We start from the raw sequence: 27817 nt of genomic DNA, 5'->3' as shown, positions 1-27817 counted from the left end.
TTCATTCATGTTATAAATTACGATAAAGGATGAACAAAATCTATATATTTTATTCAAGCTGGAAGTAAAGAAAATTTTGCGATATGATGACAGATTTATTTCGTGACTGCTGTAGTTATTTTTAGCTGATAAACATAACGAGAAAGTGGAACATTTTATTGGATATTCCATATCATACATTATTCTTGCTGGTCACCATACGCTCATTCACAATATTAAACATCGTATTGTAGTTTAAAGAAATACTTTTCTGCTGAATAAATTTTCATTACGATTTATTTACATAGTTCAACTTAATTCCAATCTGCAAGAGAATAAATAAAAATGCTCGGAAACTGATCAACAAAATTGGGGTTTGACTCAATTCCTGTGAAATAAGGTAATAATACTTTTAACACGAGAAGACCAATGATGAGCTCAACACCTTAGATGTGTATCATGCTAAAATCATAAAATTAACTTCAACACATTTAAATATAACACTAAACATTAACTGTGTATTATGGTTGAAAATAGTAAAATTGGTGTTTGAAAGATTTTCATGTTGTGTGAACTGAATAGTCAATTATTCTGAAGGAAACTGAACATCGGTTGATAACATTCCGATGAAAAAAACTTGAGGTCAATATAATTCCAGCAATAGATTTTTTAAACATGCATTGTAAGTCTCAAAGAATATCTAAATCATTCTGTAATAAATAAAACGGAATCATTGGACAAACAATGACGAATCAATCAAATAATGGGTTTACCATTTTATTCCCATCACTATTTTTAATGCTATGATTTTTCCTCCTTCTCTTTATTGTACCTTTCAAGTTCTTTGAGAAACTGAGCCTTAGGTTTCATAACGTTTGGTCGGTCTCCCCTACATTTTGGACAAAACCATTTTCCCTTAGGTTTCGTGCTTAGAGAGACGCATGAAAAGTGGAACCACTCTATAGGACACAGATCATTGTCGCAGAGGATCATTTCTCCGTATGAGATCTGATCGCAAAGGCAATATGTTGGCTCGTCAGGATCTATGGCATCTTCAGGCGGTGGCGGAGTATCTTCCCGATGTTGACTTTGTTGAGTAACCTGGCGCCTCCTCTTCTTCTTCTTTCCCGTAGTAGCAGCAGCTGCCTTTTTCTGCGATCCTGTATTCGCGGCAGCCAAGGTAGCTGAACGAGTCTCTGTTGCGACAACTATGTCCATAGCATGCGCAGATTCAACCAAAGTATCATTTCTAGGCCTTCTAGTCCGCTTTGTTTGCCTCTCAGAAGTGTTGGCGGTTCCAGTTGTTGCCGCGTTGACGTTTGCATTAGAATCTCGTGCTGGTTCTGCAGCTTCTTGTTCCTTGCCAAAGTCTGTGATAAACCAGAAATTATGTTTTAGACACAAGGTAAAGGGTGCTAATTTTTGGTAGATTAATAGGATATATCGCAATATACCTAAATTGCGGTAGTCCAAATCCAATTGACGTGACTTATTCTCAATGTGATCTTGAACCTGTTGTACTATCTGCAATTTTTCATCCCCAATTTCTTGCGCCGCTATTAGGGCTTGTTGAACTTTTAGCAACGCTCGCCTCCAGGTTGACATATCAACGTCGCTTCGCAGTATATCTTGCTGTTGATCAACGTCTCTCAAATAGCCTAAAATATATTCAAAATTTTTGGTCAGTTGTGGTTACACATCCACTCTGGCGAATGTCTGAACTCAATTGGATGAATACAAAATCTGTCAATTAGCCTGACCTCCAATTTCGATATTAATGAAATTAAAATCAACGTATTTGGGAACATATATTTGCTTGCTTTTTTTTTTGTGGAGATACTGGCGACGTTTACGCAGCGGTTTAGAACAAAAGAGAGTTACAGTATAACCTTAAATATGAAACAGAAAAAAGTGAAATATAGCTGAAACAGCGGAAAGTAGCAGTTTTTTATTTCATTAAGGGTTGTTTTATTGTAAAGTGACGATGAATTAATTACTTTGACAGGTAGCGTCCAGCTCCCGTAATCGAGAGACGTGTCTTTGAAGATCATTTGGAAGATTTTCAACGCAGTCCAAGTAATTTTCGATGTAAGTTGCGGAGTACAAAGCCTCGATGACTGCCTGGTTTAACATTTTCACCCGAATTCAAGCAAATAAAAAACCATCGAAATACGCTACAGTTTCACGTGTACTTCACCACCAATATGTGTTATACTTGGATTTAATTGTTGTAAGTTTTGTAATTCATTTTACACTCGTAGAATTACGAATTTTGTAGAAGCGATACTCGCTGTTTTCATAATGCACATACTCCATGGTCAAATTATAAATGTTCGATCCGCCATGTTGAATTGTAATAGTTAAAATACGAAGACGTCTGTTCAAAAGCAATCTGCAGCAGCATCGATATTCTTACTCAAATTACGTTCAATTTACGTAAGAAAGGTTCTCGTTGTTTCTCAGAATTAGTATCGACCTAGTTCGGAACGCATTACTGTGAAAAAATGCTAAAACTTTTGTTCAAAAATTTGATTGTAAATACTACGCTGCGCGATGTGTAGGTGTATTTGAAACGATTATTTTCCAGTTATTAGATCAAGTTTTGGAGTGCGATTTTTCAGTGGTACAGAAAAAAACTTTTGAGATTGAGCCTAAGCGTTTCTTGGACTCGAAATATTGTCGGGATATAACAATGAATTCGCAAAATATTCATAACCACAGAGGCCACAGAGTTGACGGAGAAGAATTGGAAGTCGGATCAGTACTCGGCAGGTAAATGGCTTTGAGACAGTAAGAGACCCTATTGGTATTTTCTTTATCGACGGGAACCGCTTGACACACTGTTATGGTTTAACATGCAATCCCATAAGACACACCCCCATTAGGGTAACCGTCTTTAACAGCCTTCGGTCAACTTCACGTATGAACTTCTTCGTCTTGCTGTTGGCTACCTTTAAAAAGGCAAATGCCGATTCAAGTATTTCGAAGTCTCAATTCGAAGTGGCGATAGAACTCAGAAGCAGAGCCCCTAGCGGAAGTTGTCGAAACTACTCCGTCCCTCGTAACGTGCGGTTGAAATTACGACTAGCATCCGCAAGCGTTAGTTTGCAGGAATTTCGTGAAGCGACCAACTTCCGTTTGACGTAGCGAATATTCCGGTCGTTGCCGCGTTATTATTGTGTCGCTTACTTGACGCGAGTAGTAACATCGCGTTGGTGCTATTTCCTTAACGGACCAATAGCATTGCCGAGTGGTATTTGATTTCGTTCGCCGAGTAAAAGCCGTGGTTCGCCCAGTCGTGTGTAAAGCAGGATCTTCGCTCTTTCCTAATCTCACGATAAACAGCAATGACGTCCACCGGAACCTTCCAAGGTCTGAAAGACGGCACCCGCAACTCCAGCAAGTGAGTACAACTGTCACGCTATTCATGAAATTCCGAAATTTGCCCCATACAGCAACGTGTGTCTCTCGGTTCAATACTCGAAACCCTACAGGTTTGAGGACCCCATGGGGGGGTATAAATTTTATCATTGTCACAGATTCGCATCCGCATCTATTCCTCCGCGAATCCATTCGAATCTTTACCTAAACCTCCTCCTATTTGTCCCGGACCGCGACACAACTGTCGTCGTTAATCATCGTGTCGAACCGATGAGTCAACGTTGTGACAGCTCTTTGTTTGTAACCGATCTCGTGTTTCTAATAACTTCCGACAACGAGCCTGTCGACCTCTCCTGCTACATTCTTGCCCATGAGTAGCGAACTTGGCACGATTTACGATTAGCATTCGTCATCGAATACTTTACGCCTTGTGTTCCTTATGGCGAAGAAAATACATGTATGTTTGTATGTATGCGTGTGCGTATTTGTATGCATACATAATTTTAATCTCCATGAAAAATCCTTCACCGGACGCTATCACCAAATACCACCACAAAGAAATATAATCAATCAGATTTACAATACTGCATACAAAAGCAGTCCGAACCGGATAAATCCGGATATATTCGCCAGGTTCTCTCGTATACTTTACCTAGGAACCGATAGATACAGACATAAAGAAGAAGCGACGAAGACAGTGTAACGGTTTATCTTATAACTGTATAAAAAAAAATCTGGCCTCATCGCCGCCGTCTTGCGTTTGCTCATTCTTTCAGCGAACAATTATCGTCACTTTTTTATTCACAAATCCCGTCGCTGCGTGCAGGATTCAACGACCGACAGGTGCTGCTCGTACCGTCTGCTCCGGGCCAGACGTCGTGAAACCGTCGGATGTTGGGAGGATGAAGGGGGGGGGGGGGGAGGGAGGCGAAGCCGAAGACTGCTGTCATTTTTTACTTCACCTTTAACGCCAGCCGGCGTCTCGAGGAAGACTTCAAGGTGGGGAGGAGGAGACGAACCACAAATACAATGAAAGGATGAGGCGGTTATTTGCGCATGGATACGATCGAGATATTAAAATGCATTGTTGAATTAATCGCTGGTCGAACTTGCACACATACAAAACTGTACTGTATGAATTACGCTCTAGGAGGGATAAAACTAGCATACGATGTCTGTAGCAGAATTTGAGAAAAGTTATTGCGCTGTGTGGATCTAAAAATATGCGAGAGCTATGGTCGAATAACTGTACCGGTTGAAATGAACATCCTATAATGGACAAGTTTTTACCTCAACGCTTGGTGCCTCTTATGCGTTATTACGTAAAATGATATGACACGCCTTATGTAAACCGAGAACCGTTGCATACGATATATTTTTTTAATCCCGTTCATTAACGATGCGGTCTGTACCGAAATTCTCGTAACCGTAACGAATTTAGATCTGCAGCTGAACATAAATTACACACGACGAAGGGCGTTCACTTTAGTCATTTTCAATCTCTGAGATGTACTAACTTTGGACATACTCGAGGTTTTTTTTTTTCTACACAATGCTGTGTAGATGCTGTGTCTATTTATGCAATCCTATACTGGAAAGAGATTAGAGTGCGAGAGTCGTCGATCTTCAAATTACCGACGTCGGGAACTTGAAATCTTAAAGAACACTTACTTACTCGTCGAGTCGAGGTCTCAAGTCGCCCGCATTGATTACAGATCGCGCCTCTGTCCGTATCCGACGGCCTAGTCTTTTTTTCAATTTTTCGACAATTGTTTCAGTAAATTTTTCCGTTCTTAGTCATGATGCGTTGCGGTTTTGTTTTTTTTTTTTTTTCGTCTCGGTTCTGCCGGTAACGAAGTTACAAGTCGTTACCATTTTTTTTTTTTTATCCAATTTTTATCCATCTTTTAATGTAACTTTGAAACATGGGGTGGAATTGAGTAATGGTACTTTAACTATCCGTCTTCAGAAAAAATCTTATTTTTCGCAATTTTAAGATTGTCCGATATTCAGTAAACTATAACAAATCAAAATATGATCATATTTTTTGAATACTTATTCTAAAATTTCAAAAATACCAGCGACTTTTCTCTCGATATAATTTTGCGATATTTTAATGATACTATAACTTCAGTCTTGTTTTGAAACGGTTTTAAAAAAAAAAGTCCAATTTCAATCGAAAATTTTATCGCACATTAACTAATACAATTTATACGTGTATCGTCGGCTTAATTATCGGTGCTGAGAAATTAGGCATTGACACTCGTCAGGGACGGTTTATATGCCTGTATCTAATGAAAACTGTACCAATTTCCTTTCCTTGCAACTATAATTAATTGTCCACTGCTGTCTCATCAGAAGCCGTACGTACGTCTTGTCCTACCCTCAAAAATGCGAATGTGTATCGAATGACTTTCGGATATCGGGTAATTTTATATTATGTAAATAATGCGAGCCGAGTTGCAGCGAAGTTTCGGCTGATCCGTTAATCGAAATAATACGGAGCAATAGATATGTGAAATTTTTTAATTCGCGTTGCAAAACCATTGGTAGCGGTGGTAAATTCCATCACCGTACGAATTATTTGCGATCTTCCACTTGCCGAAAATAATAATTGAACATTGACGATACGTGCCGAGGAAAGTGAAAGCTCCCGATCGCTACCTTGACCGTATCGCATCCCACGTGCTCGTACAGATCAATTTGCAAAATCACGTTCCGTGCACCTACGTGCAAATCTTGAAAATCGCTGCCGACTATATTCACCGATCATTTCGTTCGGAACAATTTCGCTTTACGTTACGTGTACCTTATACGCTTACTTGGTCGAATGATTCAGCTCTCACCAAGGGTATACATAGATTTAACATATATTATGCGTTTCGTTCGCAGAAAGGAAAAAGGAGAGAACAAACTGTCGATATTAGGCTCATGTAATTAGCCTGAAATTTGGTTTTACGTTGAGTGGAGAGAAAATCGACACACTAGTCTGAAAGATGAAAAGAACGCTGTATGTTATACAGACTTTGTCGGTTCTTTATCACACCTTATTAATACTCTTTCTTTCTTGTTCTGTAATTACCACTGAGGTTGCTGCGGCTACTGCTGCGGCTGCTGCTGTCGAAGCTAATTTGCAATTGTAATCCTAACTGAGCGTACGTATTTTTCCTAATCCCCAAGCGGGTAATCTGTCTCGTTATACTTCCTCGCCGATCAGTCGTCCTCGTTCTTTATAACCCGTCTGTATGTGTGACGTATAATACATAAGCGTGAAGCGCGCGTGTATACCTGCACAATTCCTGCATGCCCTAGGCCTTAGAATCAAGGAGCCGCAGACCGAATCCATATATGGCCAGTCCTCCGGAGTTGCGTTGGCGAATGTGAGGAGGCAGTAGGCGCCGCGATCCTGCAGGGACAATGCACCGTAACTTTTTTCCCCGACAGCTTTTGCAATATCGTTTAATCCGAAAGTTTACGGGGAACGTCGCTTTCGAAAGTGTTTGGCAAATTGCGACAAGATTCTGTCAGGGTGGAACACACTTTTCAATTTGGTTAGAATTGTACGATTCTTCGAATTCCAAGCAATCGAATCAGGACTTTTTGTAGGACAAAGAAAAAATTAAGCTTTAATCAGGGATCGGTGATTAATCGATTGATCGTAAGCTTTGACCAATTGTTTTCTCGATTAATCGAGAAATCGACAAAATTAATCGGAATTCCGATTATGAATTCTGAATTATATTTACTGTCAATAAACTTCTTTGTCCGCAGTTACGATCGATCGGCAAAGTTTTCTTAAATTCAGAAATATTCTACTTCCCATTCGTGCTTGCTGAGAATTTCTTTCACAAGAATGCAAAGTCGCAATTACTGTACAATAATTTACGCGTGTAACGTTAGGTATACCTGAAATAATCCGTGGTAAAAAAAATTGCAGAACTAATTTGACCGCTTAATGTGCATGGGTACTGACTCGTATGTATAACTAATTGTGCGCACGCAGCCTGACACGTTGCAAAACTTGCATAAGAGGAAATCCGCCGTTTCTTAACCGGATCACGCGAGTTTTTATTCACTCAAGGCTTACCACTATACGTAAATCGTATAAACTTCTGTAAAGCCTTGCAGAACTCGGTATAAAAGTAATTGATCAAATTTCAAGCATTAATTAATCTCGATTTTTGAATTCTGAATTTTCTCCAATTCGCATATTATCAAATTATGTTATCAATTTTCAAATTTTATCGTATAGAGTTGTCGATTTTTTTACGATTTCAACATTTCGATTACATTTACCAAATTTTTTTCGAACCTTGTTCGGCCTTTTCTTTCTTTCGTACAAGTTTTATTGTTTCAAGCGATATCGACAGCATTTTTAAGAACGCATTTTTCTAAAACGCCGTGAAAAGAAAGATAGACTCTGGAATTCATCGCGCGCTGTGTTCAAGCTGTTGTAGGTAGAATCCGAGATCGTTGGCTGCACTTTACTCACCCTCCGTTATAGCTGAATTATCTGTTTTCCAGGTATACTTACGTTACTGTTATAAGACACGTGCATAGACCGAGTGAAAATTATGGTTTTCTAAAAATGTGTAATGATTATTCCTTTACCAGCTTGTCGAAGGCAAAAACGTGCTGTTTTACTGTGAAACGATGAAACTTTCGCGCTGTTTCTTCTTACTCGAGCTGCTTCAATTGTCGGTGCAATTTCCATGACTGCGGGGTTCGTAATAATTTATTTCAGAAAAATGCACGAAATAGGGAAATAAAAATAGAAATCTCATAGGTACCTTATACGTATATAATATAATATGTAGCAATTATTTCTTTTTTCTCATCGTCTTCGTATGATCATTAAATTCTGATTTATTATTCAGCACTCATATCATATTGTCATATAATGTATATATTTATAATAGAAAATTCCACTAACGAAATTCATACCAATATATGATACCAGCTTACTTACCTGCATTCCATTTACGACAAATATTTGCAGAGCTCTTGAGAAAAATTTTCTTAAACAAAAAAAGTTAAAAAAGAAATCAGTCTTCTACAAAGAAGCGAAGCGAATTCCAAAGTGGAATAAATTATACCATGGTTCGAAAAAGAATCTTCTGTGATTCTTTGAACTCGCGTATCAGAATGTTTAAATGAGGACGAAGTCAGTAACGTTACTACATATAACGATTCGACTTTAGGAAAAATCGTTACTTCTCATTTTTAGGAATATCTGAAAAGTAAACCATGATAAATAAAATTGTTCTCATATTTTGCAAAGCCGACTTCTTGCAAGTCGTTCTAAAATTGTGCAACAATGATTTTTTCCCTGATATTTTCTCATGTTAAAGTTACTAATTTCAGCCTCATATTTTTAAAAGAATTAACAAAAAATAAATATATTCCTCATCGCGTTATGCATTTATAAATACGTATGAATTCACGAATGTAATTACAATATTTCATGATAATGTCTCATTATTATACGTTATATATATATATAAATATAATCATGTGACCCGACGAAATTCTTGTTCGAGAGAGATTAGATTGGCGTTGCGACGTTTTGACCCGTTTTTGCAGGCGTGAAGGATCGTCGCAGTTCCATTGAAACGAATCGTTGCATCGGATGATTATATACGTGAATTTATCAACGTCGTAATTGCGTTTTTCGCGAATAATTGCGACCCGCCGACACGTGATGCATGAATCAGTGTCACAACCACCTTTTCTGAAGGGCTCCATGCCGCATCGCCACCCTTTTTAAAGCAGACTAACGAGATCCGACCGACGCGTGCTCATTTTGCACCGGTGATTATCGCCTGACTGATTAAGGAAAAATCTCTCTAATTTTAGACACAAAGAATGGGAGCAAAAAATGAAAAACAGACGAAAAAATAGACATAAAACAAAGTCACGCATCGTTGAACAAACACGCGAAGTGTATATGCTTGTAATATTGCGAACTATAAGATACTCGTGTAATAATCAGTCGAGTAATTATTCATAAAAGTCTTTCCATTTAGTAAATTAATTCTTTTACAACGTCGCAGATTTGTTTGGTCAATTTCTCATAATTTTTTTTTTCTCTCTGCAATTCATTTTTCTTCCGTCACACTTTATTTGAAATTCTTATTACCATGGTTACATGCAATGACTAACTTTGCAATTAGCGCCTAAGTGTAGTAGAGAATATATATAATATATACCCATATAAATATTATCAAATTTACCAAAATTGGCCAAAGTAATGTTTTCTTATCGTTGTTTTAGTTGAAATAAATTTGATTTTTGGATCGTCGATTGTATTCTTGTTTTCATAAAATTGTCGTTCAGACAATTGACTTTATTTTTTCAATTCAAAAAACCCCGAGATTCAAAAAATTCTTTCCTTTAACCTAAAAAAACGTTTTCGGGAGTGCCACGGTGGAAAATCGTTGAGTATTTTTTTTTATTAAGGTGCGTGCTCTATTTCCTCGGAGTCGCCGCCGCCGCCGCCGCCGCCGCTGCGAGAGAATCCTCCTGGAATAACCACCGCGACTCTTTATACATGCTCTAATCACTGTACTTAAAAGTCGTCGTAATACTACGGGATCCTCTCGGCACGCACACTTTTCCCTTGCCCCGGGAGTTCGCGCGAGCTAGTCTCGTGACGCATTTTCTGCCGCCCTTTGTTCTCTTGTCTCTCTCACGCAGGCAGGCACACACACACACGCACACACATACATACATACACTGTATTACAGAGGGAAAAAAGTAGACAGTCTCTCTCGCCTGGGTGATTGTGCGGCTTGCCTGCAGCCACGTTCGTTTCGTTGCATGGTCGTGAAGCCTGTGCGTGGGTCAGAAACTTTACGGTATTGCTACCACGCGAGGCTCGCACACCTGTACTTACTCGATGCACGGTTATACAGTTGTTGATTGTTGCAACCCTCTGCGAAAGGTCCGTACACACGACGAGGGGCGGAAATTCCGAATTTGAAAAACTTGAAGAGCGAGAAATTCGCGATAATTTGGTGGCGAAACTTAAAGTACAAGTTAAAGTTTGTGCGAAAGTGCGAAAATAAGAAAATTAAAATCTGAAACATCGTAACTCTAAATGATCCAAGATTCTTAGTTCTGTGAATTTTTCGTTTGGAGAAAATTCACCGCTTTGATCTTTCTTTGTTTTGGATTTTCGATATTTTTATCTTCGGAATCTTGGTCATTATAATTTTTGGTTTTAACGCTGTGTGAGTGTATTTTAACATTCGGAATTTTACTCTATCGAAACTTTGAATTTTCGGGATCTTGCATTTTGGAATGTTCAACCTTCGGGTTTCCGACCATTCGAAACTTGGTTATTTTTTCAAAGATTGCTTTCCTTACTTCAAATCTTACCACGAAAAATTCGGAATTAGGCGCTTTCGGAACTTTCCAAATTTGGAAATTCAACTCCGCCCGCATGACGGACCTTGTAGAGACTCGTTTGCCCATTTTTTTAACCTGATTTTCAAACCCACCTTTAGAGATATTTTATTTGGCAACAGTTACTGGAAAAGTTCGATAAGTTCTGATACAGTTATCGATAACGGTTTAAATATTATTGAAATTGGAAGAAAAGGTGATAATACTGCCACTTAATGTGATTATAATTGTTGGTCACCCTATACTTTCTCATTATTGCAATGTTAGATCTTTTTACTATTTTCTGCCTATAAATTAATTGTCTTTCTGCCAATACGAGGTATAGAAATAAGTCAATTTTGGGTAAACGCGTGCTTTGCAGTCAGCGTTGCTCAAAATCGTATATGGGATATTTTACAGTGAGCAGTTTGAACAAATTGCAATGCTGATTAATGATTGCGATTTTTCATTGAATTTGAACAAAAATGATATTCTTTCCGCGTTTATCATTTCATTTATGTGTTGTTTTGAAATGGATCGCAGAATAATTCTTTCGAGACAATTTTATATTTAGGCGGTTGAAAGTCGTATAGCTATAGTAAAAAAGGTAGCAAGTTATTTTACTGATACGTTGCTTCTTTCTTGACTGCAGTAAAACAAATTCATCCATACAAGTATTGAAACAATTAGGAACGAGGATTGTTTATTTTAAAACGCTTGGTCTAAATTTGGTAACTCGCGATTCAACGTACTTGGCATTTCATTGAAACGTACATACAGATATAAATAAAAGTTGACATAAATATATATACAGCAGCGATAAAAAGTACCGATAAAGAACACACGATACTGTATCGCGATAAAGCGATTCATCTTTATGACGTTATACCTAACCTGGATCCAGATTGAGCGGTTACAGCCTACCTTGACTATCGCGCACGGAAAGACGATCCACAGACAAAATGTCGGAGAGGAATGTGAAGTAGAAAAATAAGGGAAAGAAGAAACTTGTCACAACACGTGAATCACTCAAAATATGCATGAGCTGATCATCTGGACGTCATCGTATTTGCGGTATTCGTTGGGATAGCGCGAAAACGTTTTGGTGAAGGACTTGAAAGTGTTGGGTCACAATCCGTGTATAAGGTTAAAGTTAGTAACGTTAACTTGACGAAAAATTATGAGGAAAAAAGTCTCTGACTTGCAACTTGAGAACGACTGAAGAACGTAGGGTTTTCAGAGAACGAGGACGTCCTGCTCTATTACGCGATTGAAGCTAGTGACGTTACTGCAACGATGCATGTTCAAGAAAAATCTTTGCTTCGCACCATAAGAATTGTCGGAATTTTGGTAACCCAAATGTATTCAGCCATAGATACAACTATTTTTCAAAAGCCAACTTCTTGAAAGTCAGTCTAAAATTGGAAAACAATGAATTTCTTCCCTATGTTTCGTGACGTTAACGTTATTTAATTTAAACTCATGCTCCATTACGGTTTACCAAATTTCAGACAATCCTATAACCTGCGGAAAACAATATTTCCCATAAACCCGCGTACGTCACGACAACGTCACCAATTTAAATCCCGTATCCTCGTCGCGTAGCGAGGTGCGTATGAACACGAATTGGACATTTTAAGCAAAAAATTTTTGCGAATCCACGACAGATTCGACTGTGGACGAAACTTCACGTAACGAGCTTAAACTTTGTCGCGGATCAATCGAGTGGCACGTGTGAACTTAACCGTACATACGTGGTTCGAGGCGTTTTTTTTTTCAATGTGTGTGTACGCGTACGCACACTCGTACAATCATCAAGCCAGCTCGGCGCACCGGGCGATCCACTCGGCCCGCACACACAATCTCTTCTCCAGTATTCCACAACCTACCAACCAACAACGAACCAGCCAACCAGCCAGCCATCCAGTCAGCCAACCGAGAAGACAACTCGCGAGTTCTTGTCGCCGCGTACGCGCTTCCGAACCGCCACCTTGTGCTTGTAACCACTGCAGAAGTAAAGTTACGTACACATCGGAGTAAAGCTCTCTTCTCGTCGTCACCCGCAATCGGTAGTAGGTACTCTATTATCGCTACTTCGCGCTGCGAGATAAGAAGCGAACGAAGCAGAAGTCGAGCAAGCAGAGTCGGTGTCAGATCAAATAACCACACGCAACAAGCTCTCCCGTAGAAGGGAGAATTTACTCGAGTATATACAAAGTGTGAAAAGGTAATCGTGCTGCAGGTTGATCGACGTGTCAGGCATCGGTACACCTACAGCGTCTTGTTCGTTTAATCTGCGACTTGTGACAGAACGGAACGTCGACTCTGATCTGACCCGAGCCAATTAACCCAGAATCGTACCGACTCTGTCATAAGAGCGAACCGACTGTCGACCGACTAGGAGAACGAGAAGATTCGTCAAGTTCGGAAGTCTTCGTCGCGTATTACAAGGAGAAAAAATGTGGGCCGGTCAAGATGACACGCAGAGGTTCAAGACGAGGTTGGTATAGTGTTTTTTCTCTAAATTGAGCATGTTTAGCTACCCTAATAACTGTATCCCCGTATTTTTTATATATTGAAATTCATTCATGACACGGCCTTTCGTACATGTGCCGCACATGTAACGTGTCTTACACACGCTTGCGTGCGTGTGCACGTATACCGCATACCTAGCAACGAGACGACGTACCACTTTACGTGTTCCTCTATATAGCTGACATTCGGACAATGTCGAGAACCGAACCTTAGCCCATTGTCTTCGCGGGAAAATGAAGGAACGACTGAGAGCCAGCAGTTTGTTGGGAATTTTTCGGACCTCCAGAGAGAGAGAGAGAGAAAGAGATACCGAAGTTTTTTCGTTGCAACAACTGGTAACAGTGAATCTGCAGCGATCGTTATTAGTTTCTTGGCATTTATGCTATCACCGAGGCAAAACTAAAAGATTTTTTTTCGCGCATTCAACTATGCGTACTATACTGCAGTCGGTTTAAGGATTGGTCGGGATTGGTTAAAACGCGTTTTGAGGCGAAGCTTTTTTACACAAACACGGCAGGATCGCATGGCACTCGTGCAGGAAACGCGACATTCAGACATTCGTTCGAACTACGTATCGATCACGTACTTATAGATACTAACTTTTCAAACGCCCCTCTTTCCTCTGATTTCATTAACGATCAAGCTTTTTCACCCCCTGAAGCTTGCTGTATACGGAGTGGCACGAGGTTGATAGAAATCCGAGGACAACGGTGCTTAGAATTTGAAATGTTAATGTATCGATCCTCTGACTATCGCAGGTCTTCAATACTCCCGTTTTCCCGAATTTCGTTAAAAATGTGGCGTGCTCGATACGTGCATGACTCAATTCACGCGTGTACGATGCACGCACTGCTGTATACTATCGATTTCGGTTTGGACTAACAATAAGTCACCACTGTTCGGTACACACCTGCCCCTGCCTTTTTGTCCTCCTGACGATATCGGCGAATTGTCACAACATCCGTGCATCCGATTACAAGATCCTATAATTCTACAATCCAACCGCCCAACGTGATTGTGAACATCTTTTTGCAAAGTTCGACACAGCATAATCACAGAGGTTCGATCGTATCAGCTTTCCTGGATAATCGAACAAAGAAAAATGAATTTTTCATTGCGGAAAACACTGCGATCGGTATTATCCCACTCTATATTATTTGTCCAGGTTAAATCAACGTCTCGTATCAATTATCCATGCAATAATTTATTACACTGTCTCATACCCATAAAGAAAGATCCAGAATACTCTTTATTCGAGTATTGTGCATACGTGTCACTGCATCGTTACACGGCGCTTATGCAGCGGCGGATGACTCACCGTCTTTCCTTTGTACCTATTTTTTTTTTTTTTCTCGATACGCTTTTGTCGTTGCTCTGTTTTTGCGCCATACGTATTAACGTACCATTTATACATATATTTTGTATCATCGACGCGTGGCTGTAGTCCCATTTATCCTCCCCCTCCACTTCGGTCCCGAATCCTTTTTGGGCCCGACGCGCACTTCATCCTCCACCGTCACGAGATCTCCGTGGTTGCTGAGGGACGGACACGGCGAAGACGACGCTTTTAGACGTGCAAAATCCCGGGGAATCCTCTCCCCTCTCCTCCCTTCCCTTCCCTTCCCTTCCCTTCCCTCTAGTATACCACTATACTCCATGCACAGCCGATATATACACGTCGCCGTTGCGATTTTACACAACGTAGGTACCCAATGCTCGTATTCTTGTCTCTCTGACTATATACGGTAAGTTTGGTACTCGGGTATACCTACTTTCGTTCTACTCGATTCGGGTTAAAATTATTCCCTGTTCTAATTTTGTCGATAATTTACTCGCGCGCCATGCGATCAGAATTTTATATACTATACCTGTATTCTTATTATTGTTATTATATAACGAAGCACACGTGGGTTGATTATTTATGCTTGCACTTATAAGATTGATTCATTTTGTTACTATATTGTACCGAGAAAAGTACTTGTTGGACTTGTGATAAAAAAATTGTGAGAAACAATATTTGTACCGTTATAGATAGATATTTGGATTTATAATTGGCACGGGTTTGCAATAAATTCGAGAATACATTGTAACGATGTCAGAAACGTGACAAACGATTTGTGGATGTCACGATGACCAATGGCTATGATTTTCGTGTGTAATGATGTATCTTATGCTAGGAATTCATGATTAGATAAAACTCTGTGAAGAAAAAGTAAAGAAAAGAGAAAAGAAAACAGTAAATTTAAACAAGTTGTATTTTACGTTTCGAATCATTGTGTTTCGAGTCACCGAAGAATTGATTCATGATCATTGTCGCATATTATAATAATGGTACGATATATATATATGTATATATATATAGCATTTCATCACGAACAATGAGTCAAACGAGCAACCGATTACAGGCGAATTCTTTGAATACCGGTATTCTGAAAATTATATTGCGAAAGAAGTTATATTGCCACACATGTCTAAGAAACAGATTACGCGAGTCATGATCCTCGTATCATATTTTGCGGTCGATAACTGATTTCTTGACAATCCACGCTATCGGGTTTCTTGAATTTAATGAAAAATTGCGTGTTCAATTCTGAGCTTTTTTTCCGTTAAAGTATCGACAATTTTCCCGAATTCCAAACGTCTCGTCATTGCGAATAATTACAAGTTCCGATTCATGTGCAAATTTATTAAATTTATACATCACCCAAATTTATAACTACTCGTTAATTATTTATAAAGCTATTGTTTTTTTTATCACATTTTCATCCTCGACCGACCGTCGAGTATCTAGCGAATTTTCAATCTTGTGTCTTTATATTTTTTTCCTTTTCTCCATTACCTCAGGAGTTTTTACCTAATTTTGCGCACGTGAATTTTGGTATTGCGAAAACATGTCCCAGCAAAAAAAAAAAAAAAAATGACAAAATTTAAACAAACACGAGTCACCCTTAATCACCGAACTAGATTACTCGTAATCAATGTTACGCTGGTATGAATCGTAACTTTGGATTCGTGATTGTGAATATCAGCAGCGTTAAGACTTATCTATCTCGATCTGTGCGGCATTGTCAACACATTTTCTCTACGGGAGATAAGATTTGATCGTTCAATATATTCGCAATTTTGGGTAGAAACAAAACATCCACGGCTCCTTTTGACGAGCGGAGCTAAATCAATTTCCTGTGATGTTTTCGAATTGCACGCGGCGGACTAGCATTCAAAGTCAAGGAAGTCAAGGTGTGTTTCAACGGAGAAATAATTTACACCACGATTACGTATTTTGTGATTAGTTACACTTTATATCGAGTGGTTACGAGAGATTACTTGAGAAATTGATTTTACTTTGGATAACCTGGTTTCTCTTGATTTCTAAAATTTCGTATGATTTCTTAAAGATTACAAAGAGATTTCTGTAATCCTCCAATGATTTCTCATACCTACCAATGATTACCTTGATCATTACTAATGCAGAAGTTCATTTTAATATTACCGATCTCGAGGATTACAAAGTAATTCCATAGATTAGGAAATTACTTTCGAATGATATTCGACACCTCAATTGCTTCCATGAAACACCCCGTGTTCCAAATTTAAAAGTAAGAAGACGTTTGCATCCGATTAAAAAATTATTTTTCGACTTTTGATGTGTTCGAATAAATTACGCTGACGCTTGGTCATTATTATATAGCCGTTGCATACCTGTCTCTGAAGGTACGCGGTGTAATACTTGCAGTAACGGTGCTTAACTCTGCTGGAAACGGACATAACGTGACGTTAATATTTTTATTTTCTTGTATTTTTTTTACCTCGCGAACTGTACGGTCGCGCTTTTTTATTTTCACAAGCAACCGCGTAGTAACGAACCTCGAAAACCGATCTTGACGATAAGAGTTAGCAAGGTTAGCCACACGCCTGGAAAACCCGGAAAACCTGGAATCGTCAGGAGATTTTTAATTTGGTCATGGAGAAAACTGAAAATATCAATTCTCTAGCATGGGATATAGAAGAAATGATTTTTTTTTTTGAGGCAACAAGCTTACTTTTTTTTCGTCGAGAAAACAAGTTGGCTTTAACTACCTATTTTGTACTACGTTATATTTTTCTTCAATTCGAATTGAATTCGAACCGAATATAGAGTTAATAAGCTGAACGATTTAGGTTTTAGTAACTTACTAGAACTGGGAACATGTCAGGGAAAACCTGGAAATGTTATGGCATTTTTTTCCTGAGTTAGGAAAAGAGAGAAAGAGAGAAAAAAAAATCAGCGAAAAATCTATGTAAATAGGATCTGCGCTAATGATGGATGAACACGAATGGAATAACTCCTCTGTTATGCTATGAAAATGATTCTGATCAAATTCGAAGGACACGGTCTGACATTTCGATAATTTGAGAAAATTTTGTTGTGATCAGAATTCTTTAAATTATTGAAATCTGTTTTTTTTTTTCGATCCAATTATAATAATCTTGGGATTATTTTTTACTCTTCGAACGTCTCGTTACAAATTGTCTGAAACAAATTCAAGAAATTTCACATTATAATATAGCTGTGTCTTACAATGTAAGAAGAAAATGATCCCAAAGCCATTAGAATCTCATGAAAAACACCAGAGTCTGATAATTCTGAACGTTCTAATTACAAAATCATTTCTTAAATTATTCAAATTTGCTAATCCCAAGATTTTTTATAAACGGTTTTCTTCTCCGCTCCTAATTTTTGACACAGACGGCGGTGAGGCTTGTTCGTCCTCCTTAAACGTTCTCCCGTCACATTTCATCGTATCATACAGGGTGTCCCATTTTAATCTTACATCTAAATTATCTCGAAAAATATTGCTCTGATCAAATTTTGTTTGAAACAAAAGTTTTAGAGTTCAAAGGGGGACGTTCAAAAAAAATTTTGTTGAAGGTCCCAAATTTACAATAGCGACGCTACGATGGCTGACATGGTTTTTTTTAATGGAAACCTAACTTTTTTTATGACAAAACAATGCATTGCATTGAAACTAACAACTTTTGTAGGAAACATTTTTCGATTCAGATTGTGGTTTTCATGTTGGAACTCCATTTTTGACTATTTAGCGCTTGGGTTGTTTGGGTTTGTTTGGGGTTGTTTGGGTTTGTTTGGGTTTGTTTGGGGTTGTTTGGGTTTGTTTGGGGTTGTTTGGGTTTGTTTGGGTTTGTTTGGGTTCGTTTGGGTTTATTTGGGTTTATTTGGGTTTGTTTGGGTTTTGTATGGTACCTTCCGGACAGCGCTAAATAGTCAAAAATGGAGTTCCAACATGAAAACCACAATCTGAATCGAAAAATGTTTCTTACAAAAGTTGTTAGTTTCAATGCAATGCATTGTTTTGTCATAAAAAAAAGTTAGGTTTCCATCAAAAAAAACCATGTCAGCCATTGTAGCGTCGCTATTGTAAATTTGGGACCTTCAACAAAATTTTTTTTGAACGTCCCCCTTTGAACTCTAAAACTTTTGTTTCAAACAAAATTTGATCAGAGCAATATTTTTCGAGATAATTTAGATGTAAGATTAAAATGGGACACCCTGTATATCACGTGGAAGAGTGAAATTGTTTCGGCTTCTCAATCTTTCATACAGTCCTTATATATCGCGGGCAGGTTACCGGGCTTATTAATCAACCTGACACTCGACGTAATTCGCAGTTTTTCAAACCAGCATCCGTCGGTTTTGTCTATATGGCTAGGTATATGCCGTATATGGGAACTTGCGGCTGTGGGCAGAAAATTCGAGGACAATAAACGTCGAGTCGAGGGTCGACTATCAACGAAATATCGGACGCATTTTTTGCAGTGTGAAAACTAATCCAAGGACGAATATCAGATTCTAATTATCGTATGCCAAAGTGACCGGGCTCTAATTTAACTGACCCTCGATTTCGATAATTGGATACGTTACATCCACCGAGTCAAGTCGTATTTTTGCGAGAGGATTATCTGTACCTACTTGAATTTATAATTCGGGCAAATGCGCATATAAATGGTATCGCAGTTGGTTACTTTAACCTATAAGAAATATTTATAGAAATTAATGACTTCGAAGTGAGCAGTTGACTTTATGCCGTAAAATATTAACGTGAGTATGCGGTTACACAATTCCATTCATTTACGGCTTACCGATTTCCAGACAAGCCTGTAAAAATTATGAAACAACCATTTTTCATGAAAATACTGCATCGTTACATCGACTTTACGAATTTCCAACCCATTTAAGCAATTCAATTTCTATCGACTCGTATTCGCTTCTTCCTTTTCCTTGATCACGACAATGTCCAAACCTTTCGCACATTTTCTGCATATTTTTTTTTTTTCGTATTCTTGTACTGCAGCCGAGTAATACGATATAACCGTTCCAATCGTAAACCGAGCATCATGGCATACTATGACAGCATTAGAATTCATCGATCCGCGTCAAGATCGCAGAAAGATGCAATATCGTTCTTAGTGTTTGACATAAAAAAGACGAGCTCTCCATCTCAAGTCTTAACAGGTCGCTATTTTAGTTGTTGTTCCCCATGCATTTATCATGGGAAAATTTCACTTTTCGCTAAAAGTTGAAATACTCGTAAACTGTTGAATATTATTTAAATTCATGCTGTTTTTTCAAGCCTTCCAAACCTCTGCAACAAAGCATTGTTATTCTATGCATTAATTTAAATAACTTTGAATAGCTTACGAGTATTTCAACTTTCAACGATGAGTGAAATTTGATTTTTTATTTTTTTTTCAACAAAAATGCGAAATAAATTGACTTGATCCGGAGAGCTCATCTTTTGAGAGGATATCTTTTATATCAAACACTAACGTTAAACGGTGGTAAAACTGTAAGAAAAATCACGGTGTCAATAAAACTCCACACCGATTAGTGTAAAATTAAACATAATCGGTGTAAATCGTTCGAATCTTGACACCGAGTGGTCGTAAAATCAACACCGAAATGTTGCATTTAACACCGCATATCTAACCGTGTAAGAGCGAAGTAAAAAAAAAAAACCAAAAACTTTTATTAATCAATTCTAATTATAGATCGACGGAGCAGAGATCAGCCGAGAAGCAGCATGACGGTAGAAGAATTGCAGGCCGTCGAGTTCGGTCCATCCATCTCATTATGCTATTTGCGAGAGAATGTGCCGCGATCTCTTTGCTCGGTCATGGACCTCGTGGAGTTCCAGCTCCTCTTCGCATTTCGGTGTCTCTTCTCTTACTTCTTCTTCTTCTTGTTCTTCTTTTTCTTTTTCTTCCCTCCAGACCGTTTAAATTCATTTCAGACCTAATTCTCCGGCTTCGACTTAACGCTGATGATCCATCATCGTCCAATTAATCTCGGTGTAATCGCAGCTGCGGCAAGTAATCGCGCGAATTGCAATGCCATGCGGAATTAGAGGGAAGGAATGGTGCTGTTACCTTGTCTGTTGACCGTTGTTAAAGTCTCCGCTTTAAATGCCTACAACTTGCGCCATTCGCGAGTAGGTGGCGCTCGGTGAATGAAATTAGATCAAACTACCAGACGGACTAATTCCAGCTCATCTTGTCAGGGCTAATTAAACCCCAGACAACGCCGGCGAGATTGTCTCTTATCGGAAGCACCGTTCAAACCCTCAACGATTATTCAACTTCGTTCGAAATCTGAGTATTGCCTGAATCTAACAACGTTCAACAGAGAGCTCATTCAGGCTTCGCGAAGGTTTATCAAAGGGGAGGAAACTCTGTCGACTCGAAATTATTGAGACAAATTATTCGCGAATGATTGACGATCAAATGAATTCCCGCGACATGACTCATTATAAAGAATGTTTCTCACGTCGCTACTACGAACATCCTAATATGTACAGTCGCTGTATCGAGATTGTAATTCCGGGTTTCACGAGTTATATTATACGTGTATACACACACACAATATATATATATATATATATATATATATATATATATATATATATATATATATATATATATATGCATAAATAGCGTCGGAAATTTACCGCGAGTAAAAATTTGTGGCTGATCTATGAATGCGATGTATCATGAGGTACGTAATAGCTGTAAGAACGTTCAAACATCTCGATTCTATAGTTACAAGCCTTTCTCGAGAGAGCGTGTGTAGGTCGCATACACTTATATCGATAACAACGCGTTCGATGATTTTCATGTGTTAAAAACCAGTTTAATAAATTGGCTCGAGGTTCTGCGGCGCACCCTCCAGCCTTCCTTATACTTATTATGCATATATGTATGTATGTATTCTACTAACGATAGAAATTAATTAATTTAGCTGGACGGTGTTAACGAACTGTTACGTAAATGGTATAAATTCAACCTCGCTTATGTAATTCGATCGTCGTTTGCATCGATATTTATCATTGTCGTCATTGTTATAATAATAATAATAATGCTAATAACGAAAAGCTGCGAATGTGGAAGAGCGATTCGTTCCAACAACTAGACTAAGTACCTGTATTATAAGTGTACTTCCGTATTTCTGTACCCAGTTTGCAAGTTTCATCCTCCATCTCTCGTCCTCGTTTCTACACTCGCTGTGCAATATCATTCAAAGACCCGTTCTAAGTAAACTGTTAGGCGTTATTCTGTACTGTAATCATCGTCATTATTTTCTTATGTGAGATTTATGGGGATTTTATCACACGTTTATAACGCATGCCACAAGATCGACGACTCGTCGAGTCGTTTTTATCATACGGGTATAAAATACGTATTTCTCTTTGCATTTCGATATTTATATTACGCTATGTTCAATAAACTGTGGAGATAACAGGTATTTTGTGTAACCTAAACGGCATTAAAGTATCCGGATAATCGAGTTTTCTTATCAAATTCAAAGAATGACCTAAGAAATAATGTAAAAAAACAATTTTATACTACGGAGAAAATCGTCGGCATTTTTATTGCATTTGTACAATACAACGAGACAGTCTTTCTATATTCAGAATTATCGACGGAGCTAGAAAACTCCCAAGTTTTAATTGATCGCGGTGAAGCTGATTTTGCTGATGAATGAGTTTTATTTATTTTTTTTTTTTGTTTTCTTCTTAATTTATTCAATTTGTTTTCTTTTTACGGCGGAGGGGAAAAATCGACATGGGAAAGTTATTCTCTCGTTTCTATTTCATTTGATATTTATTCAAGGTGTCCAGTTGCACTGGGAACTCCGGGTATTACACATATTTACACCGCTTCTTCATCCCGCGTTGTTCATCCGTGTACCTCCTCATCCATCCACATCCTCGTCTCGTGTTCCATGGCATTCCCATATCGCATGTATACGTCAATTCTTACACACACGCAGGGTACTTATGACGTGTTATAACCGGTCATCCGGTTCGCCCGGATGTTCTATTTTTTTTTTTTGTTGGAAAATTTTTTGAACGAGAATCGAGGAACAGAAGGAACCGAGTTCTTGCGTTTTGTTTTTCCGCTTTTTCATATCGAATTTTTTAGCTTTTTATGTCACGAAAAAACTCGGGTGTGTTGAAAACGAAATGAAAAATATGAATTTACATGTATATCAGTGCAGTTGAACCCGATTTTAATTAACAAGACTTACTTAATATATTGTTTACTGCGGCTTACGACAATTATCATCGTAATAAGTTACAAAACTTATAAATTTAACAAATAAATTTCAGTTTAAATGTTAATAACTATAACATCAAGTATCACAAATATCACGCGTAAAACAATGTTGAACAAAGTTAACAAATTTCTTTCACTTGGTATAAAATGAGAATGCGGTTTAAAAATTTTATTCCACCTAACATCATTCTGCACACAGATTATATATACAGTGTGCGTATATTTGCGTAAATAATCGAATTCGCACAAGTTTAATTGCGTCCTTTATATGCATGTACACGAATATTCGTTTAGTAATTAAAATTCGGTCAAGTCTTCACAGCGTTTATATAAATGAAAAAATGAACGAATGAACGAATAAACCGAAGGGGGCAAGAAAGAAAGACGAAAGATGCTTCTTACTGTTTATAACGACTCGATGTTATTTATTTTCTTTTACAATTTATTCATTTGATTTTTTTTTTCTCACCGGCTGATATACGACAACCTCGGTGCTTGAGGTTTATGTAGCTGCGTGGAATCTTTAGTCGCCATATACGCTTTACGACGCTGACGATGCGGATGTATTTTCACGTACAGTACGATCTGCATCGCTTGAAGCACGCTCAAGTTTATCGCCCTGGAGCCACCTTTCGTTGTATATTTGTACTCAACTTTTATTATGCAGTCGCAAATATTTTAGAATTCGCCGCATCACTGTATAGATTATTTATACATACGTGTATTTACATTTATATACATGAACAGCAATATATTAACGCAACTTTCCTCGAAAATGTCGAATATGTAGAATTCTAACAAAAGCGTTTCACTCGATTCTACGGGACGCCGGTATTTATGTAGGCACTAATTGCCTCACTGATCGTCTTGTTACAAAGAGGATGTCATGTATCAAGTGTACAGTCTCGTTGAAAAATCATCAAAACGGACAAATTAATGTACAGAGATTTTGAATCAGTACCGGAACGCAATTTCGATACGTTTTGTCATTAAAAATTGTTTCAGAAAAAAATGAAAAACATTGTACTTTGATCGCAATAGTTTGGTAATCAATAATCTACTTGTCAGACGGATCACATAATCTCGCGCCTTTTGTTAATCACGAATTCCTATCACGGTTTGTCCAATTTCAATCAGTAACAGTTCATTGTATTCATAAATTAATTTCACACGAATCACTTCTCACGAGTTTTTAATAAGTTGAACATATTTTGAAACAAAGTATATTACATGATTACACGTAATCTGTATTAGTTTTGCATACAATATTTTTTTTTACAATCAATCAACGAAATCGACAAATAAATTCTTTATCGATCTTGATATTGATGTGATTTATTGAAATTGGTTATACGGCGCAATTCTCGTAAAAAACAAAAAAACCTCGAATCCTATGATAGATGTAAAAAGTTTTTGATAAGTAACAGAGATAATTCTTCTTTTTTTTTTTAATCAGAATCCGTTAGTTTTCTTCATTTGTTGCGTTTTTGCATCGCGAGGACCCAATTCAACTTGATTAACCTCAGCTGCACTTGTGAATTTCTTATTTCCTGACTCTTTCCCATCGATATTGTTTTCACCGGACTGTACACTTGGTATATCCTTAATACATGACCTTTTGTGCCCTGCGCACAGGTTGCCCGTATAATTAGCAATTCCCCAGCGGCCATACGGAAATGAAACCTTGGTCCAGATACCGCAGCATCGAACGTTGTTTCTCCCTCTCTCTCTTTTTCTATTCATCGTCTTGGCTCTTGAACGGCGTTCCAATTACGGTATATACTCCCCCCTCCCCCAAGCCGCTGTTCTCCGGTTTTGTCACGATGCAGGTATATAAAAGGCAAGCGTGTATAACGCGTGAAACCTTAAGGATGGATGAATTATTGGTTGGAGTTTCGGGAGAAAAAGTTAGGAAAAGTGAGGAAAACGGTTTCGGAAATCTCCGGTAATATTGTTTTCATCAGTGATGTATAACGGACACGATTTAAACAACATTCCTAATGTGTAATAAAAATGAATTTGAAGAAAATCGAATAACACGAGGTATGAAAAGATTTTATAGATTAAAACGATAGAAATGATTAAACTCTGGCGTTTTTAGTCTGATTGTAAGATTTTCGACCCTATCACCCTAGACATCTCTAGATATCGCCTGAAAATTTTATTTTTTTTTTCTTCTCATACGAAACGGTTATCTCTAGATTGGATAAAAATTGATTTTTACGAGTACCGTACAACGGATGCTCGTCAAAAATTACACTTGCACGTTATAAATATACTATAATGTAAGATTTCTCGGGTATTTTGTAAACAATTTCTGGGAATCCGGTGAGCAAAAGAACAGAAAAAACCAATAATCTAATCAAGAACTACGGATTTTAATAATTTCAGGGGTCCGGTTATGAAAACTTAGTTTGTTTTATTCGAATTAACTATATATATTTATAATTTCGACATGGAATATACCACGTACGTTGTTCAATTCGTCCTCACCGTCATCGGCGAAACGATAATTGATTCTCGTCGAAGGTGCAGTCGCGCCACATGGCCTAGGATGAATTTATGATACGCGCGAAATGTTTAGCGGAAGTCTGCATCGTCTAATCACCAGTGCTTCAACTTCGCGGTTCACGGATCGTCAGGTTGCGCGGAGGAGACGAGACGTCGCGACGCTCCGAAACGAAACAGCCAATGAAACGCCCGTCGAGCCGAATCGGCTGAGTCAGATCGCGATTTGCACACCGCGTCACGTCGAGAGTTTCCCTTTGCTGCCTTTTCGCACGAACGATTCGATCCTCCGATATTATTTCCCGTCTTACTTTGTAATTCATGCTTTTTTTCTTCTTTTTTTTTTATACACACACATATATATATATATATACTTATAACTTGATAATCTGCACGGTGTTACTTATCATCTGCGCTGTTATAAATTACGCAACGTAAAATTGAACCGCGTTGCTGGATCGCGGAGTGTGGAACGATTCGCGCTATTTAAATTATCCGTTAAATTGACTCTCAGCTGTAGTAGAAGTGTTGAGAAATAAATGTACTATGTATGTATATTAATTGTGTTAGAAACGTAGAAATGAAGAAAATTACAACAAAAAATTTGATCAATGTATATAGAGAGGCATCGCTGCCGACTGAGTCGAGAGAGCTGTGCGGTGATATTTAATTTTTTTTTTTTTTTTTATTTTGTCTCGGCAAGATTCGCTTTGTAGGTTATGTCAAACAGCTATTGTGCTGCATTGTTGGAAATGCGAGAAAGTGTGAAATAGCCAAGCTAATCGCTTGTCTTCTGTTGTCTACGAAATGTGGGGGAGATGCAAAAAAAAAACATTAGTTTCGGTAGGTTACTTTGTAATCTCGTTGATATGCTGATGAGAAAAGGAAAATAAATTTAGAAGTGAAAACTGGAGAAAATTACATTTATACAACGTTTAAAGACTGAAAACTATTGAATTTGTCAAGTTCGATATTTATTTACCAGAAGAAAAATCGAACAACTTCCATAAAAGAAAAAGATCGATGTATTTAGTTGAAAAACGTATTTCGAACGCCTCAATTTAAGAATCTCTGTTCTTCATTTCGACGATTTGTAAATATATATATAATATATATATATAGGGTGGTTCAACAAAAAAAAAATTGATTTTTTTCTTTGCTGCTCTTTCATAAACTAATCTCCTGCAAATTTGAGCTCGATCGGATAATGTTTACAGATCCCGCTTTCGAGTTTTCGTTTTTACATTGAAATAACACGTAAAAAAATGCTTACCTTAATTCACCGTCTATCTCGTGCGAAAATATAGAATATAGAATATAGAAGAATATATATATATATATATATTTATGGACGTGTAACGTAATATATTTAAATATGAAATTGCGAATAGGTTATATTGCCGCGTTCGCAGGATAACTCGGATGGTATTGCGGTCTGCGGAAATGAAGATACCGACCGGAATCATGCTTCGGCGTGCGTGTACGTGATCGCGTGACGTCAGACGTGTCGCCACTCCCACCTATTCGGTCACATAGGTATTTATGTGATTGCGGTAGGTTTTGTAAACGATTAGGTGTGATGAGCTCGTTATCAGGATTGCGTTACCCTATTTTTATTTCTTCTTGAATCGAAGCAGAGTCGGAGCAATCATTTGTGTCTGAATTTAATCCGAAAAATGTCCGTGACTTATTATGATTAATGCGGTTAATTTATAATCATTAACGCGGTTTTGTGCTTTGTCATTTTCTGTTATTTCAAGTCTAGCGGGCGTTAAGGCCTTATTCAATGTTATAGTTTATTTTTTTGGTGACTTACGCGTTTCGCTTTAAAATTCTCAGATCCAGAATTTTTCAATCGCAGTCTTGACGTTCTTCGCTCTTTTCAATCCGGGTCCATTTATTCTTTTTCTATTTGACAGACAATTGCAACGTCGTTTTTCTATTACATATAACGTCTCTGTCGAATTTCGAATTTAATGAATGTCTCGCTACTTGGCTAAATCGAAATCAATAAGTATTATGTAAAAGTTACGTAGACATGACAGAGAGATGTTTTTCATCCGCAGATAATGATTCGTAAATATTATCGAAAATCTTGTTCGTTTGAAGTTATCGCGCTGTGTCTTGGAATTCTGCCAATTCTGACGGATCGTTACAATTTGAAATTACAAAGGCATCCGCAGTGCAGGTTTTTATTCCACACAGACTTGAAGTTGAGCTGATTGTTCATGCGGCAGTAATACAAAAGTATGTAATGTTAGGCGCTTTAAAAACGTCGTTTAATTTTGTACTTTTAAATTCAGCAACCGAATCGAAGTTGGGGAAAAAGTTGACAAGAAACGAGAAAAAAATTGTTTACATCTGTCTAATATGAACTTACCGATGCAGCTGATTGGATACATTGTTTATACGGTGT

At 37.9% G+C, this 27817-nt stretch overlaps 2 protein-coding genes and 1 long non-coding RNA gene across 4 annotated transcripts in view; 1 reads left to right on the top strand and 2 right to left on the bottom strand.

Moving 5' to 3' along the window:
• Window positions 1-258: 258 nt before the first annotated feature.
• On the bottom strand, window positions 259-2275 carry LOC107222664 (inhibitor of growth protein 1). The gene is made up of 3 exons (XM_015662117.2): window positions 1977-2275; window positions 1434-1637; window positions 259-1349 (listed from the first exon to the last, which is right to left on the bottom strand). Exons 1-3 carry the CDS (start codon window positions 2110-2112, stop codon window positions 781-783), a joined length of 909 nt encoding a protein of 302 aa, XP_015517603.1. The 5' UTR covers window positions 2113-2275; the 3' UTR covers window positions 259-780.
• An 853-nt stretch (window positions 2276-3128) lies between these two features.
• LOC107219784 (microtubule-associated protein Jupiter) overlaps window positions 3129-27817 on the top strand; it is a 58923-nt gene continuing 34234 nt past the window's right edge. The window contains exon 1 of one of the 2 annotated variants that reach the window (XM_046736656.1): window positions 3129-3382. In XM_046736656.1, the coding sequence (XP_046592612.1) occupies window positions 3327-3382 (56 nt within the window). In that variant the 5' untranslated portion in view covers window positions 3129-3326. Of the gene's footprint in view, window positions 3383-12618; window positions 13247-27817 lie in introns of those variants that run through there. The other variant, XM_046736657.1, reaches the window with a different exon arrangement.
• LOC124293874 lies at window positions 7192-17722 on the bottom strand. The gene is made up of 3 exons (XR_006903749.1): window positions 17359-17722; window positions 14128-14130; window positions 7192-7202 (listed from the first exon to the last, which is right to left on the bottom strand). It is a non-coding gene; the product is annotated as an uncharacterized LOC124293874 (long non-coding RNA).

This window comes from Neodiprion lecontei, chromosome 4 (assembly GCF_021901455.1).
Source record: "Neodiprion lecontei isolate iyNeoLeco1 chromosome 4, iyNeoLeco1.1, whole genome shotgun sequence".
NCBI lineage: Eukaryota > Metazoa > Arthropoda > Insecta > Hymenoptera > Diprionidae > Neodiprion > Neodiprion lecontei.
The sequence above is the reverse complement of the archived record's forward strand: the minus strand, read 5'-3'. Positions and strand labels throughout refer to the sequence as shown.

Coding starts and splice junctions, on each gene's coding strand:
- LOC107222664 (XM_015662117.2), bottom strand. CDS start 2,112: ATGTTAAACCAGGCAGTCATCGAGGCTTTGTACTCCGCAACTTACATC. Junction 1,638..1,976: donor GCTGGACGCTACCTGTCAAA/GTAATTAATTCA, acceptor AATATATTTTAG/GCTATTTGAGAGACGTTGAT. Junction 1,350..1,433: donor TTTGGACTACCGCAATTTAG/GTATATTGCGAT, acceptor GGTTTATCACAG/ACTTTGGCAAGGAACAAGAA.